Source organism: Oryx dammah, unplaced genomic scaffold (assembly GCF_014754425.2).
Source record: "Oryx dammah isolate SB20612 unplaced genomic scaffold, SCBI_Odam_1.1 HiC_scaffold_28, whole genome shotgun sequence".
In the NCBI taxonomy this organism is placed as follows: domain Eukaryota; kingdom Metazoa; phylum Chordata; class Mammalia; order Artiodactyla; family Bovidae; genus Oryx; species Oryx dammah.
Genome location: NW_024070212.1, coordinates 89,465,895 through 89,485,097, shown reverse-complemented (window position 1 = coordinate 89,485,097; position 19,203 = coordinate 89,465,895). Strand labels below are relative to the sequence as shown.

General features: G+C 50.5%; 1 protein-coding gene across 1 annotated transcript in view; it reads left to right on the top strand.

Annotated features, from left to right (window-relative positions):
* Nucleotides 1-15,695, top strand: part of MROH7 (maestro heat like repeat family member 7) — a 40,523-nt gene extending 24,828 nt beyond the window's left edge. Inside the window, exons 14-22 of the mRNA XM_040231069.1 lie at nt 405-542; nt 2,558-2,672; nt 6,037-6,177; nt 6,859-7,038; nt 7,897-8,052; nt 8,337-8,459; nt 12,127-12,229; nt 14,437-14,499; nt 15,035-15,695. Of these exons, the coding sequence (XP_040087003.1) occupies nt 405-542; nt 2,558-2,672; nt 6,037-6,177; nt 6,859-7,038; nt 7,897-8,052; nt 8,337-8,459; nt 12,127-12,229; nt 14,437-14,499; nt 15,035-15,279 (1,264 nt within the window). The 3' untranslated portion in view covers nt 15,280-15,695. The remainder of the gene's footprint in view (nt 1-404; nt 543-2,557; nt 2,673-6,036; nt 6,178-6,858; nt 7,039-7,896; nt 8,053-8,336; nt 8,460-12,126; nt 12,230-14,436; nt 14,500-15,034) is intronic.
* The last annotated feature ends 3,508 nt before the right edge of the window (nt 15,696-19,203 follow it).

Sequence of the window (19,203 nt, the reverse complement as noted above, 5' to 3'; positions counted from 1 at the left end):
GTGTTTAACCTATTATGGTGGAACAGGAAGATATGGTGGAAAAAGTTATTGATCAGTGAGTGAAAGGAAATGAAGTACCTCCTAAAGCACCCAGCTTGCCAGTAGTATATAACACTTCATTTCCCCACAACTTTGCCATCATCTTTGCCAATCTGAAAGTAGGAAAAAAAAAAAAAGGTATTTTGCTGTCATTTTAGATTGCATTTCTCTTACTATGAATGTGGTTGAGTTTAAATGCCATTTCTATTTCCTTTCCTGTGGGCAACTGTTCTTGTTCTTTGCCTAATTGTATATAGGACTTTTGGGAATTTTTTCTTATTTATTTGTAAGAGCTCTTTATATATTAAGGTCTGGCCTGCTGGGAGCAGGGTAACATGAGATCTCAGCCCCCTTTGTCTTGGCAGCTGGGTGGTCAAAGTGGTGAAAACCCTGCTGCTGAAGATGGGCTGCTCATACGAGGCTAACTTTCTGGAGGACCAGGGCGGCTGGGAGCTTATGGGGCAGGCAGAGAACCACCACCGTGGAGTGTCCCTGCTGGCCAGGTGAGGACCCCGGGGCAGGGGTCAGAGGGAGGGAAGAGACCTCAGTGTCTTCAGACAGACTTGGGTTTGCATCTCTTTCTGGGCAAGACCCTTCCCTTGCTCTATCACCTCTTCTCTAAGATCGGCAGAGTATTGTCTCCATCAGCAAGTAGACAATACAAATGTGAAAGACGACAGGTACTCTACAGACTGTGGTTGTAACAGTACCTGGCATTGTGGAGCTGCTTGGGTTACTTATAAAGCACCTTTCTCGCCACAGTATTAGTTTAATTCCCATGCTAATGCAGAAATGATGGTCTAGCTGAGCAGTTTAGAATGTGGTCTGAGAGCAGGTCTGCCTGCTTGGGAATCCCAGCTTACCATTTCCCAGCTGTGTGACCTAGGGTAGAGTTCCTTTCCTTCTCTGTGTCTCAGTTTTCCCATCAGCAGTACAATAACAGGACTCACCTCTGAGATTTGGGGTGAGGATTAAAATACTTTGAACAGCCTCTGCATATAGTAAGAGTTCAACACATTTGCTTCTGTTATCATTATACTGACTTGTGGGGCAAGGATTATTAATGCACATTTTTCAGGGGAGGGTGCCAAGGTTCAGAGAGGGATAGTTATGCACCAAAGGTACACACAGCCTGGAAGTGGCAAGGCTGGGAAATAACCCCCTGCCCCAGATCAGGGCTCTTCCCCTCAGCCACACACAGCCTCCCTTAGGGAAAGGAGATAGGGGGCTGGTGCACCTTGATTTCACTAATGTGGTTCCTGCAGGAAGATCCTGCTTCTTAGCCCTGCAGCCTGAGTGTCCAGGGTGGTGCGCTCCCCTTGGGTCTCAAGATACAACTGTATTTATTGAGCACTTGCATGCTCCAGGCACCTTGCAGACACCTGTCTATTCACAGACTGTTCCATTTAACGCTCACTGTGACTGACTGAGTGCAGGAGGAGAAGGGGGTGACAGAGAATAAGATGGTTGGATGGCATCACCAAATCAACGGACATGAGTCCGAGCAAACTCTGGGAGATGGTGAAGGACAGGGAAGCCTGGTGTGCGGCAGTCTACAGGGTTGCAAACAGTCAGACATGACTTAGCGACTGAACAAAAACAACAGCAATGACTGGTGAAATGACACTATTACTTTCCCAGAGTTACCCATAAGGAATCTGAGGCCCAGAGAAGTTGGGTGATTTGCCCAAAGTGCACAGCTAGTGGTAACAGAATTTGAACCCAGGCTGTCTTATTCCAGACTCTATGCGTGGCTCACACACTTTTCTGGATTCATTGACTAACAGAGCATACTGCAGACTTGAGGGTGAACCATCTACAGGGCTTGTTAAAACAGTGATGGCTGGGCCCCACTTCTAGAGTTTCTAATTCAGTTAGTCTGGGATGGGGACTCGAGAATGTGCATTTTTTTTACAAGTTCCCAGGTGATGCTGACACTGCTGATCCAGGGGCCACACTTGGAACATCACTGGCTTAGTAGAATGAACTAGGCAGCTGGAGTAGGAACCCCTGGGTTGGGGTGCCAGCTCTACAATTTTCCAGCTCTATAACCTTGGGCAATTCACACTTAAAGCCTCTGTTTCCTTATCTATTAAATGGGTTAACAACAGTAACCTGCCTCAAAGGGTAATGATGAGGATCAAATGCAATAAGGACTTGAAAGCATCTGGCTTGCTGCCTGGCGCCTAGTGAGCGGGTCTGCAAATTCTTTCCTTCCTGTCTTTTTCTCCTGGAGTGGTCCTGCACATTCAGGGGTCATAGCCTTGTCTTTCTTACTGATTTTCTCTGTGATCTTGGGCAAGACACTTTCCCACTCTGTATATCAGTTTTCCCACCTGTAAAATAAAGCAATGTGATCAAATGGCCTCTGAGATCCTGTTCAGGTGGAAAACCCTGGGGATGCGGGAACACGGGGGACTGGGGCCTGCCCAGAGTTTTGAGTGTGGGGGCCAGGCCCCCACGCAGCAGGTCCCCTTGGGGCTGGAGAGCCTGAGGGCACTGCTCCCCTCATCCCCAGGGCCATGGTGCACTACTCCTGTCAGGAGCTGTGCCGTATCCTCTACCTGCTCATCCCGCTCCTGGAGCGAGGCGACGAGAAGCACAAGATCACCGCCACCGCCTTCTTCGTGGAGGTACCGACTGGGTGCCCAGAGCGGGGCAGGGGCTACCCGGGGCCTTCCCAGGAGCATAGGCCTCAGTTCCCATTGCTGGTCATTTCTCTTGTGTGATAAGTACTTAATACTTTAGAGTCTTTCCTGAACATGATTTTTCTTGAGTAAAAAGATCTTGTGGGTCTTCTCCCTCCTCCTTCCTATCTCTTCTCTTCTTTCCATCCCTCCACCCCATTTGAGTCTTCCCAGACTCCCCTAGTACCCCTGGCAACCACCATCCTTTGCCGTGTACCAGGTACCAGATTGGAGACACAAATATAAACTTGGTTCTGCCCTGCTCTCAGGAGTTCTTGGTGTGGGAGGGGAGACAGAGGACATCCTAGTTATATCACAGAGTACCATAGAGTGGCTTGTGCTACTGGGGGCAATTCAGGCTGTGGTGGGTGAACATAAGTCTTAGGTGTATTGGGTAGGGAAACATCAGGGAGGCTTCCTGGAGGAAGTGACGTCTAAGCTGAGTGAGGATACAAGGGTACTAGAGCAGGTACTGGGGAGAGTTGAGTCAGGAGAAGGTTGGTAGTGTCAGCCCCAGAAGGGCAGACTTGCCAGTAATAATAGCCAACAATTTTACTGAGCACTGACTCCCTTTCAGGTGTATTCTTAGAGCTTTACACATACTGATTCATCTAATTCTCACAATAATCCTATGATGCACTTATTATTCCATCCCCTACTGTAGAGAAGGAAACCAAGGCACAGATTTAAGTAACTTTCCCAAGGCCACACAGCTTGGTAAGTGGCAGATCCAGGATTCAAAGCCAGACATCTGGGCTGTAAAATACACGCTCACTCTATAGCTTTGTGTGTGTGCTTGTATTTATGGATGTAATAAATATATATTTAGTGATCATGTTGACCATTTTCAAGTGTACAGCTCACTGGCTGTGCCTTCAGTGTGACGTGCATTCACACTTTTGTGCAACCGTCACCACCATCTATCTTCAGAAGTTTTCCATCTTCCTTCCCAAACTGAAATTCTCTACCCATTAAATACTAACTCTCCTTCCCGTGTCCCCTCAGACCCTGTGACCACCACTCTACTTTCTGTTTCTATGAATTTGCCTCTTCTGGGTTTCATATGAATGGAACCACCAATATTTGTCTTTTGGTGTCCTGCTTATTTCACTTAATATAATGTTTTCAAGGCTCATCCATGTTGTAACACAGGTCAGAATTTCATTGTTTTCTTAAGTCTGAATAATATTCCATTGTATGTACATACCACATTTTGTTTCTCCAGTCACTAGTCAGTGAAACTTGGAAAACCTACTTGCTTAACCTCCACCTCTTCCTCCTCCTGTGACGTTCTAGCTGGCACACAGTGGGTCTGGCCTATCACCAGGGTCTGTACAGTGGGGCTCAGAGGCTCACTGTCTGCTCAGACAGTGGAAGGTTAAGGACGGCTTCCTGGATGAGGTGCCATTTGAACTGGGCCTTGAGTAAAGGCAGACAGGTGGGCAGGGGCAGCATGGCAATTCCAGCACTGCCTCCCCAGTGGACTGTGAGCCTGGGGAACAGAAGCCACATCATGTTTGCCTGGCATCCCTAGACCCAGCCCCAAGAAGGCCTCTAAGAAGAGGCGATCAGATGGGTGAGTGAGTACCCAGGTAAACACTTGGCCTGGCTCTGCAGGCACCAGCAGAATGTGTCACCTCAGGAGGACATGCATGTGTCTTGGGGTCAGGAGTCCAGGTTACAGTCTAAGCTCTGCTGGGATCCCCATGACCCTGGTGAGGAATTGGGAAAGTGTCATTTCTTGAGGGCGTGCCATATGTCGAACACCACGCTGACCTCTTATGTATTCGACCCCACTCATCTGCACAGCTGCCCTACAAAACAGGAATTGTGACGCTCATATGTTGGTGAGATAAGGGGCAGTTTTCAAGGTCACATAGCTCAAGCTGTCCAGAGAGATTCAAACCAGCTCTGCCCACCTGGCTCCTCTACCTTGGTTAGCCTTGTGGGAGAGGCGTTTCCATACGGTCAGGGACTGTAGGCTTAATCTTTTCCAGCATTCCCCTGGAGCCCTGAGCAGTGGCCCTCCCTCCCTGGGACAGGGGTCCTCACTCAGCTTCAAATCCTTCTCTCTCTCCCCAGAAGTGGTGGCGCAACATGTTCACAGTGATGCTTTGATGCTGCTCAGATGCCCTTTCCCGGCACCCCTAGACTCCCCATGCTGTGCCTGAAGGGGTACTTGCTTTTCCCAGTGGTGGGTGGAGTCCTCAAGGGAGCTGTGTGACATTCGGCAAGTTGCTGAACCTGTCTGTGCCTTGCTTTCTTCATTTACAATACGAGGATAATGAATTGCCCACCTCATAGGGTTTTGATGAGGAGTAAGTGAGTTCATGTAAAGTGCCAGCGCAGGAAGTACTCCCCAAGTGAGCTCTGTTGCTGTTATGATTGTCACATTTCTGTGTCTCTAGTCACAGCCCAGAACCTGGTGCAGAGCAGCTGAGTGTAGTTCTATGGATGGGTGGAGGGTGGGTGGTAGGTGGAGCCCCACCTTTCCTGCCTTCCCCACCCCCACCCCATCAGCTGTCCTGTTTGCTCTCCCCAGCTTTTTCTTTTCATCATAGACATGTGGTCTCAATCGTCACAGTAGATGCAGGGCAAGGGAACAGATGGGAGAAGTGCTTATGAGGATGACTAGGCAGGAATTGAAGACTGATTGGATGCTGGAGGTGGCAGGGGAGAGGGAGAGGAAGGCGATGGGGATGATGCCTGGTTTGGGGCTGGGACAAAGTGGGGCTGATGGTACTAACCTTGCAATGGTGGGCACTGGAGGAGGACAATTCCAAGAAGGAGAGGAACCATTTCTTGGTTGTGAACTCATGCAACCAGGGTTCCCTGAGCACACACTCCATCCCAGAGCTTGCATCAGTAACTGGTGCCCAAAGAGAAAGGCTCAGTTTGTGTCCTCAAAGAAGCTCCAGGGGGATAGGATGCAGGAGGCAGGTGCATAAGCACATGGGGGCAATAAGGTTTCTGTGTTCAGGGCCCCAAGGGGCACAGAGAAGGGGGCAGTCAGCCTAGGTGAGGCCTGGGGACCCTCAAACATGGCGGCAGGGGCTGACTTTTGGCTGGAGCCGTGCATGGTGAGCTGGGGCTAGAGTGGAGGTGAGAGGCCTGGCAGAAGAGCATCCCAGCCCACACAGAAGGGACAAAACAGCCTGGGTCATTCCGTGAATGATGGGAAGCTTGGTTAGAAGCTTGTTGGTGGTAAGAATACAGACTAGAGGGTGGATAGGTGTGAATGAGGCCCCAGAGGCAAATGGGCCCTGAGGGTACTCCTTGCACTGGGGAGTAATCATCTTTATTCCCTCAGCTCCTCCGGATGGAGCAGGTACGGCGGATCCCTGAGGAGTACTCTCTGGGGCGGATGGCAGAAGGCTTGAGCCACCGGGACCCCATCATGAAGGTGCTGTCCATCCGAGGCCTGGTCATCCTGGCTCAAAGGACTGAAAAGGTGAGTGGAGGGCAGGGGAGAGCCCACTCAGCCAGGGCCCCGACAAGAGGAAGGATAGAGCTTGGCCATTCGCAACTCTCCAATGCTGGTGACTGGAATCAGAGCTCATTTCTGTCTGTCTTAATTATCCCATCTGTAAAATGGGTATCCCTTAATAATTCCCTATATGCTTTATTTTTTGAAAAGTACTTTCCAAATTCAGATTTTTCACAATGACCCTAAGAGCAGTATGTTTAGGAGGGGCTGGGGATAGCAGTAATTATTCCTAATTTAGAGATTAGGAAGCTGAGTCGCAGGTTGTTGATGTTTCATTAGCCTTTTAAAAAGTGCTGTTTTTCTCTACTAAGCACTGTCGTTACAGCTTATGATTTAGAGGGACAAAGGGACAGGACATAGACTCAGAAAACTAACAACACAGGGTATCATCTATAGATAGTGCCAAGAAGTGGGGAGACAACAAAAGCCCTCAGGGTTGCAGGCTAGGAAGGAGTCAGTGAGGCTAAAGAGGGCTTTGGAAACAGTAGGAGTTTGAGTGAGGGCGTACCAGGCAGGCGGGATAACATAAGCAAAGGCCTGGAGGTAGGACTTGCTTGTCCAAGTTCATCTCTGTGACTCAGAGGCTGGGCCCCTCACCTGTTAGACCAGATAGGAGCACCTGCCCCAAATACTCCTTCTCCGCAGGCCGCCAAGGTGCAGGCCCTCCTGCCCTCCATGGTGAAGGGTCTGAAGAATGTGGATGGGCTGCTGGTGGTGGAGGCGGTCCACAACCTCAAGACCATTTTCAAGGGGCAGGATCGGAAGCTGATGGACAATTCAGTTTATGTGGAGATACTGCAGATCCTGCTGCCACACTTCAGTGATGTAAGGATTCCGTGAGGGTGGAAGGATGGGGGTGTAACACCTGGAGGGCAGTTCTTTACTACCGTAGGGGCCTGTTGGGACCCGAGCAGGGCTGAGTCAGCCCAAGGGGAAAGGGTGCTCGTGGCAACTGGTCCAAATTCTTTGTAATTGGTTTGCACAGAGAAAGCTCCTTCTCTAATTGGTTCTCACAGAGGGAGGTCTCTTTGTGTGCTCGTTACCCCAGAGACTTGCCTCTCTGTGATTGGTCCATCTAGAGGAGTAACAATTTTTTTCCTTTGAACTTTTTTTTAAAAATAGGAGTATAGCCAATTAACAATGTTGTGATAGCTTCAGGTGGGCCCCAAAGGGACTCAGTCATACACACACACGCATCCATTCTCCCCAAACTCCCCTCCCATCCAGGCCGCCACATAACCCTGAGCAGAGTTCTCTGTGCTACACAGTAGGTTCTTGTGGGTTATCCATTTTAAATACAGCAATATGTACCTGTCGATCCCAAACTTCCTAACTATCCCTTCCCCCATTCTTCCCCTAAGGAGGGGGTGGGGGTCACAATTCTTTGATTGGTCTCAGCAAAGGGGGGCATTTTTCTACTTGGCACAAAGGCACCTTTTAGGACAGTGGGGTCCCTGCTGGGAAGAGCAGGCAGAGCTCCTGACCCAGGCTCTAATGAGGAGGAAGCCAGCCCTAGATCAGCCCCATCAGGTGGCCTTCAGTGTTCTTCGTCTCTGTGTGTCTTGTGCTTGGAGGGGCCCTCGGAATGAGTGGGAAGAAGGCCATGAGCCTCTACGTGGGGCACAGAGGTGCAGGCAGCTTCCTGGAGAATGGAGCTCGCCTGAGCCTCTGCATCTGCCCCAGTCACGAGAGGACGTGCGCTCCTCTTGCATCAACCTGTACGGCAAGGTAGTTCAGAAGCTGCGGTCGCCCCGCACCCCGGCTGTGGAGGAGCAGCTGATCAGCACCTTGGTGCCCCTGCTGCTGACCATGCAAGAGGGCAACGCCAAGGTGAGCCAGGTGAGTGCATAGCCCTGAGTCCTGTGGGTGCAGCCCGCTTTACAGAACCCAGCCTGGAATCTCAGACAATCCATCACGCGACCAAGTCTGGCCAAGCCTGTTTTCAAAAGGGACCCATGCCAGTATTTCTTTTCAAAACAGCCAACTTTCCTTGTATGTTTCAAACATTGATAGGAGTTGTTTTCCCAAAATCCAGTTTCGTACCTTTTTTTTTTTTTTCCGGAGAATAGTTCAACTCTTTTGGAATTGCATAGCTCTGGTATTCTCTTCCTATTGGCCCCCAGAAATGTGTGAAGACCCTGTTCCGCTGTTCTTGCTTCATGGCTTGGGAATTGCCAAAAAAAGCTTACAGCCGGAAGCCCTGGGACAACCAGCAGCAGACGGCGGCCAAAATTTGCAAGTACCTTGTGAGTACTTCTAAGACTACAGTGAGTTCTTATGAGTATGTTGGAGGTGGCCAGTTCTTTCCTGGTCTCTTCCTCCTTTTCACATGCGCATCCTTACTGATAATTCCGTTACTACCTACAAGCTGTTGGCTACTGGAGTTCATCTTTGCCTCTGACTTCTCTCCCCACTTCTGGTGTTCCCTCTCCAAGGCTTACTGGACATCTCCCCTGGTGACTGTGTGTGTGCTATGCTAAGGCGCTTCAGTCCTGTCCTACTCTTTGCAACCCCATGGATGGTAGCCCACCCGGCTCCTCTGTCCACGGAATTCTCCAGGCAAGAATACTGGAGTGGGCTGCTATTCCCTTCTCCAGGGGATCTTCCCAACCCCAGGGATCAAACTCGCGTCTCTTATGTCTCCTGCGTTGCAATGCAGGTTCTTTACCACTAGGGCCACCTGGGAAGCCCTCCCCTGCCCACAATGACTACACACAACTAAACTCAGCACATCTCTTCTGAATTTATGGCCTTCCCAATGTCAGTTCTCTCTCCTTCTAAATCCCCAAAGCTGAAACATAAAACCATTCAAGGCTTCTTGATCCCCCTTACCTTCACCTTTGATCAATCTTAACTATCCTAAATACCTCTGAATCTGTTTTTTTCCTCCCCCTTCCCATTATTATTCCCTTAGTTCAGGTCATAAATGTTTCTCAGATGGGTCCAGCCATCCAGCGGGTCCCCCAGTCTTGAATCGCAGCCCCTCCAATCCATTCCCCACTCAGGCTACCAGAATGATCTGGTTAAAACCCGAGTCTGTCTATATCACATCCCTGCCTGAGGGACTCAGACTCCCTGTTCTACAACAGTAATTTCCAGCACGTATTCGCTGTGATGGCAGTCCTACAAGAAATGCCCCACAGGAGAGGAAAGATACAAGACAAGTAAGTTTGGGAAAGACTGCATTGTTATCTTCCTCTCGGAGATTTGCAGTGTCACCAGCCCCTTAGAGCTCTGAAATGCTCTGTGCTGAGGAAGTTTCATGGTTGATTCATGGTTTCCCCAGATTATTAAACCACAGAACCCCCTGTCCAGGTAACACCCGAGAACATTCTGCAGTAGGAGAGAGCCCTAGACACAGTGGCACGCTGCACTGCAGGATGCAGCCAGGTTCCTTCACGTACCATTTCGGACGCTTTGCCATCTAGGCCCGTCTACCCTTCCTGTAGTCACAGGCTGTGTTCCCCGGGATGCAGGCTCTGAGGCAGAGGTTAGCATGCAGGGGGTTTATTAGGGAGCACCCTGGGACGAGCTGCTGTGCAGGGAGGGCAGGGAGCGGAAGTGGCAGAGGAGTCGAGCTGCAGTGTGGTTTCAGGGAAGGTCTCAGCCAGCACGATGCCGAGATTCTTCACACTGGGGCTGGCAGTCAGGTCTCCACGTAGACTGAGTGGTCTGTCAGTTTCTGGTTCTGCCCCTTGAAGAAGGTCTTGAGGCTGTGGTTTACCTTGTCGTCGGTTGCCAGCTGGCCTGTGAAGGGATGTGACTTTGGGCCAACAGTTCTCTTCCACCAAGTCAATCTGTATTTGGGGGAATAAATCCTTCACACCCTAAGGGAGGTCTGGGTGGGGCATGCAGCACCCCCATTCCCCCACCAACCTAACAAATAAACAAAATAACAGATTGTTATTTTGCAGTAATAATCATAATCAATAGTGCTCAAAGCCTCTGCAATCCAGTGCCTAATATTGTTACCTCCTTTTACAGAGGGAAAAAGAGGTCTGGAGGAAGTGTTTGGCCATTGCTGCTAATACAAATACTAACCATGACCAGTGACTGGGCAGATAAGTGATGTAGGGGTGGTTGGGCCATGGCAACCTGGAGGGGCCAGGCTCTGTTGAAAGCACGAATGGAGAGCTCCAGCCACCATGCAGCCAACTCTCACCAGGGCCTTCTGTTTCACAAGAAAAGCTAGATTTTTATAAGACTTTAATTAACAATCAATTTGGTTAAAACACTGCGCTGGCCTCTGCCCTGCCAGCCATTTATGGCCTGTGGGCTGCCAGCTTGTGACCTCTGCATTAGACCCTCTGGATTCTCAGTCTCTTCTTTGCTCTCCAAGCATCAATAGTTCTGCTCATATGAAGGTCAACCTCTAGCCTTAGCTTTAGGGAGGGGTCAGTAACCTAGTCATTCATTCATTTATCCATCCAGTACTTTCTGGGCACCTGTACCATGCAAAGCTCCGTCCAGGGTGCTGAGGACTCTGAGCTGAGTGAGAAGGTCTCTTCTTTGGGGGGAACTACAGATGCAGTGGGGGAGACAGGTATAAGTAATTACAAGTCCAGTGTCATAGGTGGCATGGCAAAGGCTGTGCAACGTGCAAGGGTGGTGAGATTAGCTCTGCCGGAGGGTTGTGGAAAACTTCAGGGAGGAGATGGTTTCTGAGCTGAGCCTCAAAGCATGAGAGGGGACTCATCAGGAAGGAAAGAGGCAAAGGGACTCCAATCAGGAGCAATGGCTTGTGTTGGGCACAGATTTGGGCAGAGTTGTGCCTCGACCTGGGATTGGAGCATGGTGTGAATGGAGGCAGTGGTAGAGAAAGACCTGAGGCTGAGAAAGAACATGATCACGAACACTTTGCACACTAAGCCCAGGAGTTTCCTCCCTGACATTGTTATTGCTGTTGTTCAGTCGTTCAGTTGTGTCTGACTCTTTGCCACCCTGTGGACTGATTGCAGCACGCCAGGCTTCCCCGTCCTTCACTGCCTCCTGGAGTCTGCTCAAACTCATGTCCATATAGTCGATGATGCCATCCAACCATCTCTTCCTCTGTCATCTGTGTCTCCTCCTGCCCTCAATCTTTCCCAGTATTGGGGTCTTTTTCAATGAGCTGGCTCTTTGCATCAGGTGGCCAAAGTATTGGAGCTTCAGCTTCAGCATCAGTCCTTCAAATGAATGTTCAGGGTTGATTTCCTTTAGGGCTGACTGGTTTGATCTCCTTGCTGTCCAAGGGACTCTCGAGGGTCTTCTCCAGCACCAGAGCTACTCCCTGACATGCAGATTGTCAATAGGAGAGTGATCAGACCAGACCTCTCTTTATCTCCCTCAACAGTCTCTTAGCAGATTGCCTGCCCCCTGGTTTCTACTTGATCAAACCCAACCTGAACACCACTGTCAGACTATTTTGCCTAAAACATTACTTTGCCATTGCTTGCCTATTAAGAATGGATGTTAGCTTCTTATTTTTTAATACATAAGGAAGCCCTATTTCTGTCTGTATTTGAAGGACTTTTAAGACCCTCCTAAGTCTGTAGTTTATTCCCACTGCTTTGTAACTTGAATCCTTCACCACAGTCTGACCTGTCTCCTTAGTCATGTCACTCACATGTCATATCCATTCTCAGCTCTGGCTGGACTCGTATTTTAGAACTTGCCTCCTGGCCTGTAGCAGGTGGGTGGATCAGAAAAGGAGACACCCAAGGCAGGAAGGCCATTAACATGATTGCTGCAGTCAGCTAAGAGAACATGAGGTCTGGCTTCTGGAAGAGTCCAGAATGGGTAGCAGAGTTACTTAGGAGGCAAAGGGCCAGGGCTCAGCTGCCTGACTGGGTCCTGGTTCCTAGCTTTGGGAGGGGTAGATGGGTGGTTATTCCCTCTGAGGGCCCAGCACTCTCTGGTTTCTTTTTGTCCCAGGTGGACACGCATCGAGACAGTGCCTTCACGTTCCTCAGCCAGAGCCTGGAGTATGCCAAGAGTCCTCGGGCCTCCCTGCGGAAGTCCTCAGTCATGTTCATAGGTAACCTGCCCTGGCAGACCTAGTTCTGCTGCTTCCTCTCCTTGGAAGGAAGCAGTGGCCCATCTGGCCCAGGGTGGATGCCTCCCTTTGGATCCAAGGCTTGGCCAGCACACAGCTTTGATATAAATCAGCAAGGTCTCCCTTCTTCTGAGATCACTGCTTGGGAAGTGGACAGAGGTCATAACCTTGGCATCTGTAGGCAGTAGAATCGCTGCTTCACCTACCCCACCTCCCGCCCCCAATACTGCAAGGTCCAGGCGCAGCAGGGGCCTGCCCTGCAGCAGGAAGCACCAGTCTGCACAGTGGGGAGCGAACTAGGATCTCAGCTCCCCAGTGCCCTTTCTGTGCGATGCCAACTGAGCCTCCTCTGTAAGAGCTGTAAGGTGATTGGCAAGATAGGGATCAACTCCTGCTTTGTGGCCTGGATGAGAATTTTTTAAAATGTGAAGACTGGCCGATAAAGGTTCTCCCTCAGTGACAGTCACCTTCCTCCTTCTTCCCACAACCCCAACCTCTGTCTTTCTGGGGAAAAAATCAAGTAGGTTCCCTTCACTCAGAATCCTCCATAGGACACTTCTGATGGTATGCGTCTCCTCTCAGCCACTCTCCTTCCCTCCCCCACACAGCCATATATCTTTCAAGGGTCTGCAGGAGACCCTACTGCCGAGAGGCTTGGAGAGGCCCCCACCTTGTACCTTTGCCCAGTTCATCTGCAATTTTTCATTCGTCCTGTCATCCTTGCAGGTATCCACTGGCCTCTGCCTCACACATTGATTGATCCTCTACTCTGTGTCAGGCACTGCGCTTAGTCTAGAGAAACAAAGAAATTTTTCAGGAGGTGATGCCGATGGTCAGGATTGGGGAGATGTGGGGGCAGCTGTTAACATGGTCAGTTCTGGGACAGATGAGCAATGCCCAGCTGGAGGGGGCATCATTTGGGCTGTGGGGACATGCTCAGGGGGAGCTCCTCAAACAGAGTGATGTATTTCCTGAATTCTGGCTTCTCTAAATCTTGTTCCAAACTAATCACTTCTAAGAATGTTGGTGTTTTGATTCCTAACCTCTTGCGGGTTATAGATCTTTTGTGAGACCCTACAGAAATTTAGGAACACTTGCCCTAGAAAAGGCAATGGCACCCCACTCCAGTACTCTTGCCTGGAAAATCCCATGGGCGGAGGAGCCTGGTGGGCTGCAGTCCATGGGGTCGCTAAGAGTCGAACATGACTGAGCAACTTCACTTTCTCTTTTCACTTTCATGCATTGGAGAAGGAAATGGCAACCCACTCCAGGGTTCTTGCCTGGAGAACCCCAGGGATGGGGGAGCCTGGTGGGCTGCCATCTATGGGGTCGCAAAGAGTCAGACACGACTGAAGCGACTTAGCAGCAGCAGCAGTAGCAGCCCTAGAAATACGCACACACGCACGCACTTGAGCAAGTGTCTCTAAGGCCCTCAGACTATCTTTCCCACTCCCCTATTCTAGCAGATCTAAGCTGAAGAAAACCCACGTCTGGTGGGAGATGTTCATGAATCACAAGTAAAACACATCACAGTGTGTACACAGGTGGAGACAGACTCAGAGACTCTAGGAGCCTAAAGAGGCGTTTATAACTAGCTTGGGGCAAGGTAGGGAAAATTTTCTTAGAGGAGCAGCCACGTTAAATTTAATATTCAAGGACAAATAGGAATTAGTAAGGTACAAAGTACGGGAGGGGCCTTCTGAAAGGTAGGGCACATTCAAGGATCTGCAGGTACTTTAGGAGCCGCTGCAGCAGGGGAGGGCTGAGCTATGTTGCCAAAGAACTGAGTTTCAGCCTCTCCAGGGAACCCACCAACCACCTGAGGGGAAGGTATGCGAGGCACTTGGTATCCTCCTGTTACTGCTCCTTGGAGAGGGGGCACCGAGGCAGCACCTCCCTGAGTCTTGGAGGAGGGCACTACAGACCAGCCTGAGGAAGGGGTCACCTAGGACCACCTCTCAGAGTCAGCTATGGCCCTGCTCCTGTCTCTGTCCTGCTGCCCTCTCTGCCCACTGGATCTTCCACCCCTCCCAGGACCCCTCTCCAGGAATCTGTCCCAGGGTCAAGACGAAGTTCTTTGTTTGTGTCCTCGTTTGTGGGACTGGGAGAGCTTTTCCGAGGAGGTCTGGTCTGAGGGTGGGGGTCAGAATCAGGAGATGGGCCCACTCACATCTTGGATTATGCTCAAGGGTCCCTGGTCCCCTGTATGGACAGCAGCATGACGGAAGATCGTATGAATGAAGTTAAAGCTGGTGAGTCCTGTCCTGCACTGGCGAGATTTCCAGAGCCAGTGCGGGAATGAGTAGGCTCACAGCGGGAAATGGGAGAGGGGAGGGTCACGACCCAATGCCAGGGGCTTCAGCTCAGTCCAGCTGTGCTAGCATTGACCCAGGTGAGTACATGTTAGCCACCGTGGAGTCGCTAAGACACCGAACACACAGTCTACCTGCTAGGAGAGCTTACAATCCAGGAAACCAGACTCAGAAAACAAGATAAAAAACCATTTGGTGCCGAGCAATTAGTTCAGACTCTTAAGGGGGCATGTTAATTTCATAACTGGGAAAGCTGATGGGAGCATGAAGGAAAGCTTGGGCAGTCTAAGAAGACTTCCTGGAGAAGGCAGGTTTTGATCCAAGCTTTGAAAGACACGAAAGATTTGAAGAGCTGGGAGATGAGGGGATGCTGAGCAGAGTACCCAAGCTAAGATATGAAGTGAGAAGGATGAGGTGTGAGACCCAGGTGGGGACCTAGACTTAACAAGTGACCTCTCTCCTCCCCATAACTCAGCTCTGGAAAACTTGAGACACGACCCAGAAGCGTCAGTGTGCATCTGTGCTGCCCAGGCCCAGGACAACATCCTGGCCAGCTGCTGGCGGAGCTCCTGGCCACTGCCACACGGGGACGCATGGGTGTGTGACCCGGCCACCACGCACCGCTGGAGCCCGAGCTGCGAGAACCTGCCCCCTTCCCACCAGCGGCGCTCCTGGATCATGCAGGTGCTGGGCTCCTGGAAGATGTCTTTGAAGCAGTGATGTTCCTGAGCCCCAGCCCTTCTTGGAGGTGGCCAAGGCCCCAGCCACGCTCACCATAAATGCCGCATAGCTTGCCTCTCCCCATGGAGTTTTTCCTTTGAGATGAGCATGTTCTTTACTATCGACTCAGTCAACATTCATAGACGTACTCAGGCTGTCTTATAAATGTGGAAGCTGAGGCCCAGAGAGGTGCAATGGCTTGTCCAAGGTCACACGGTAAGTTTGCTAGATGTCTCAGCTTCCCCTCCCTCACAGGGAGAGAATAAGAACAAAAGGAGACGATGATTTGGGTAGCCTTTGGAGAAGGGAAAGAGATCCCCTCATCTCCACCCCATGATATGCATATCCCAGAATCCTGATCTCTGAGCCCCACCCTCGAGTCTTTGTCTAGAGATTGGCCACCAGTTATTCGGGCAACATTTACTGAACACCTAACCTGGACCAGGCCTGCTCTGAGTGCCAGAGATACAGACATGAATGAGACCCAGCCCCAGGCCCTGAGCATTTGATAGTCTGAAGCAGTGGTTCTCAACTGGGGGTGATTTGGAAAGGTCTGAAGACATTCTTGGTTGTTTCCACTTGGAGAGGAGGCTGTTATCATCAGTGGGTAGAGGCCAAGGATGCTGCTAAACATTCTACAGTGCACAGGACAGTCCCTCAGCAAAGACATGTCCATCCTAAATTGTCAAAAGTGCTGAGGCTGATGAACTTTGGCCTCATGGAAGTGTTAGAGACATATAAAACACCAACAGCCCAGCAGGTCAAGGCTGTGCTGAACAGCAATGTGGGGACTGTGAAGTCCAGAGGCTAACTGGGGATGGGAGATCAGGGAAGGATTCCCAGAAAAGAGACACCCCCTCCTGTGGGTTTGGAAAGATGCCTCCACATCAGGCATGTATGGAGAACAGCAGGGCACATGAGATCAAGAATCCACGGCAGAGCTGAAGGTGCTCTGGAGCTCAGAGTGGGAGGGGAGAGGAGGACAAGGGCTGGGTTAGTATGGCCTTGGAGCCTGTGTTAAGGAGAAGGCTTCAGAGAGCCTGGGAAGGTGTGGTGGGAAGGGGAGAGGCAAGCAGGGGAAGACGCAGGAGGATGTCTGCTTTAGAGAGCTTCCTCCTTGTGCACACACAGGCACTGCCGTGGGGAGGGCAGTAGCCGTTCTGGACAGGAATCTGTCACTCTTCACTCACATTAAGTTTATGCATGCCCATGATTCAGCACTTCCACCGCGGGCACACATCTCAGGGAATCTTCCCACAGGTCCGTAAGGGGAGATGTATGACAAAGTCTTTCTTAGTGTTATTTGTGATGCCTGGGACAGGAGGCAGCCTGGGCATCTACCCTGAGGGGATGAATGGGCACTGTGGAGTCCCATGCAGCAGTTAGAAGCAGTAAGGGTACATGCAGCACCATGGATGGGACCTAAAACCTAGTGCTGTGGGAAAAAAATAAAAACATATAAAATGCATGTACAAAAGTTACGTTTGCAAAGGACACTTACAAACTGAGAAACGCACATTAAAACACATTAGAGTGATAGGAGGAGGAAAGGAGGAAGGCTCAGAGGAATAAATGAGAAAAAGGAGAGGAAAGCTCATGCAGGAATGGAGGGGAGGACAAGGACATCTGGCCAGGGGCTTCGGGGTCTGGCAGGGGCCTGGGCTGCAATGCAGGATGTACAGTCTGGCTGGACCTGTGGATGACTAGGGAAGAATTTTCAGAATCTGGTGGTTGACAGCAAGGAGAGCAAGACCTCAGGATGGTCCCAGATTTCAGGGCAGATGACCAGGCCAATGATGTCCCCCACTGAGTGGTCCTCAGGACCAGGAGCATGTTTGGGGAGGGATGAGCTCAGTCTGGACATGGTGAACTTGAGGGGCTTGTCTGCCATGATAGTGGAGATATCTCCTAGGTACTGGCTGCACACGGTGGAGCTCAGCAGAGGGATCTAAGATGTAAACAGATTTGGGAATATTTATCTGTGCACAGATGTGAGCTGAGATTCCCTGGGTGCGTGTGCAGAGCAGGAAGAGACGTAAGTCTGTAAGATAACCACACAATCATCTTCCAACAAATGTAGGCCAAGGCCATTGGGATCCTGGGCCTGCATTAGAATAAGAAATGGGGGTGGTACTTTTGCATAACCTTTTCCTTTGCCAAGAATGTTCATGAGCATTGCCCCATTTGAATCTCACAGTAGCTGTACAGAGTCATGGGAAAGGCAGGCTGGCTTTATTATCCATGTTCTACAGATGAGGACAGGGCTCAAAGATGTGTGGGTCTTGTCTAATGTCACGCCAGGAAGCAATTAGAAGTGTGGATCCCAAAGGCCTCCCAACTCCCATGCCTGAGCCCTTTCCACCCAGAGACACTGCTACTTTCATGAGACAGAGCTCAGGTCTGGGTGGCCTTGACAAAGAAGAGCTGCCATGTTTTAGGTCTGGGTGGTTTCAAAGCACAGAGGCGCCTGGCAGGCTCAGTTATTGGCAAAGGGCCCCAAACAGTCTCAACTTGGAAGGGTCAAAGAGCACTTCCCTTCTCTGAACCTTCCCTATCATCACCTGCAAAACGAGTTCTTATGGAATCACACTTTTAAAATGGAAGCAAAATGACTTTGCAGGCTCTGTATTCAAGAAGAGAAGAAATGAAGAGAATAATACAGGAATCATTAGGGACTAGGCTTGAGGAGGAAGTGTGGAAAAGGAGATTTAGATTTGGAAGAAGAGAGCATACGGACCAGGTGTTCCCTTGGGCACAGGTGACACAGAAGGTAAATGACACAGTCCTGGTCCTGAAGGGCTCATGGCCCTTCCAAGTGTCATCCTGAGCCCTGCTGTCTGTCTCATTCTTATATCAAATAATGAGCAAGCCTGCTAGCTCTGTTTCTGGGCTTCAGATCTCTCTTCTCCCCTGGCTTCTCACCAGCATCCTCCTTGTCAATTTCTTAACCCAGCATCTCCTATCAATCCTTCACCTGGCAACCCAGGCCTTCCTAAGACAAATTTTCCCTTATGTCTCTCAGTATCTCACCGTCCTCTGCAGCATAAAGGGTGAAAGGCCACCCTTTCACCCTTTGACCTATGACTCCCACCTACTTTGCTGACCTTCCTCTTAACTCAGCATGCAGGCTGTTGCCCACCCCCATGTCTCTGCACGTGGATTTCCACTGCCTAAAATGCCCAACTTCCCTCCAGCCCCTATCCATCTGCAGAGACCTTCCCCATTTCTGCTCTGAGATCCGTATCGCTTCCTCAATGAACCCTCCTCGAACCCCCCAAGGAACAGCCGTCTGTTCCTCCACTGAGCAGGCTTGTGACCAGACTGCGTTTAGACTGGTTTGCTGCGTGCCTATCTTTCCTTCTAGACCAGGCTGTGAGCTCCTGAGACTGTGGCATCCAATGCAGGGCCCAGCAGCCATTTGCTGGGAACCCAGTGGTTGCAGGAAGGCACACCTGGCCCAGAGGGCTTGTTGCCGTCTCAGCTGTGGGGGGTAGGGGTTTGTGCACGTGTGCTAAGTCACTTCAGTCGTCGTGTCTGACTCTTTCTGACCCCATGGACTGTAGCCTGCTAGGCTCCTCTGTCCATGGGATTCTCTAGGAAAAGATACTGGAGTCGGTTGCCCTTTCCTCCTTCAGGGGATCTTCCTGACCCAGAGATCAAACCTGCATCTTTTGGCAGGCGGGTTCTTTACTACTAGCCCACCACAGAATCCCAATCAGAAATAGTCTGATCACATCATTCCTTTCCTCAAAGCTCTCCAAAGGGTCCCATTGCACTGTGAGGAAAACCCAAACCCTCAGAATCACAGCTTATTATCTTTCCCACCCACCTGCTACTCACTCTTTTCTGCATCTCACACCTTTAGCTCTCTCTGTTCCCTCCTCGGGGAAGGCTTTTCCCCAGACACCCCCTGGCCACTTCCAA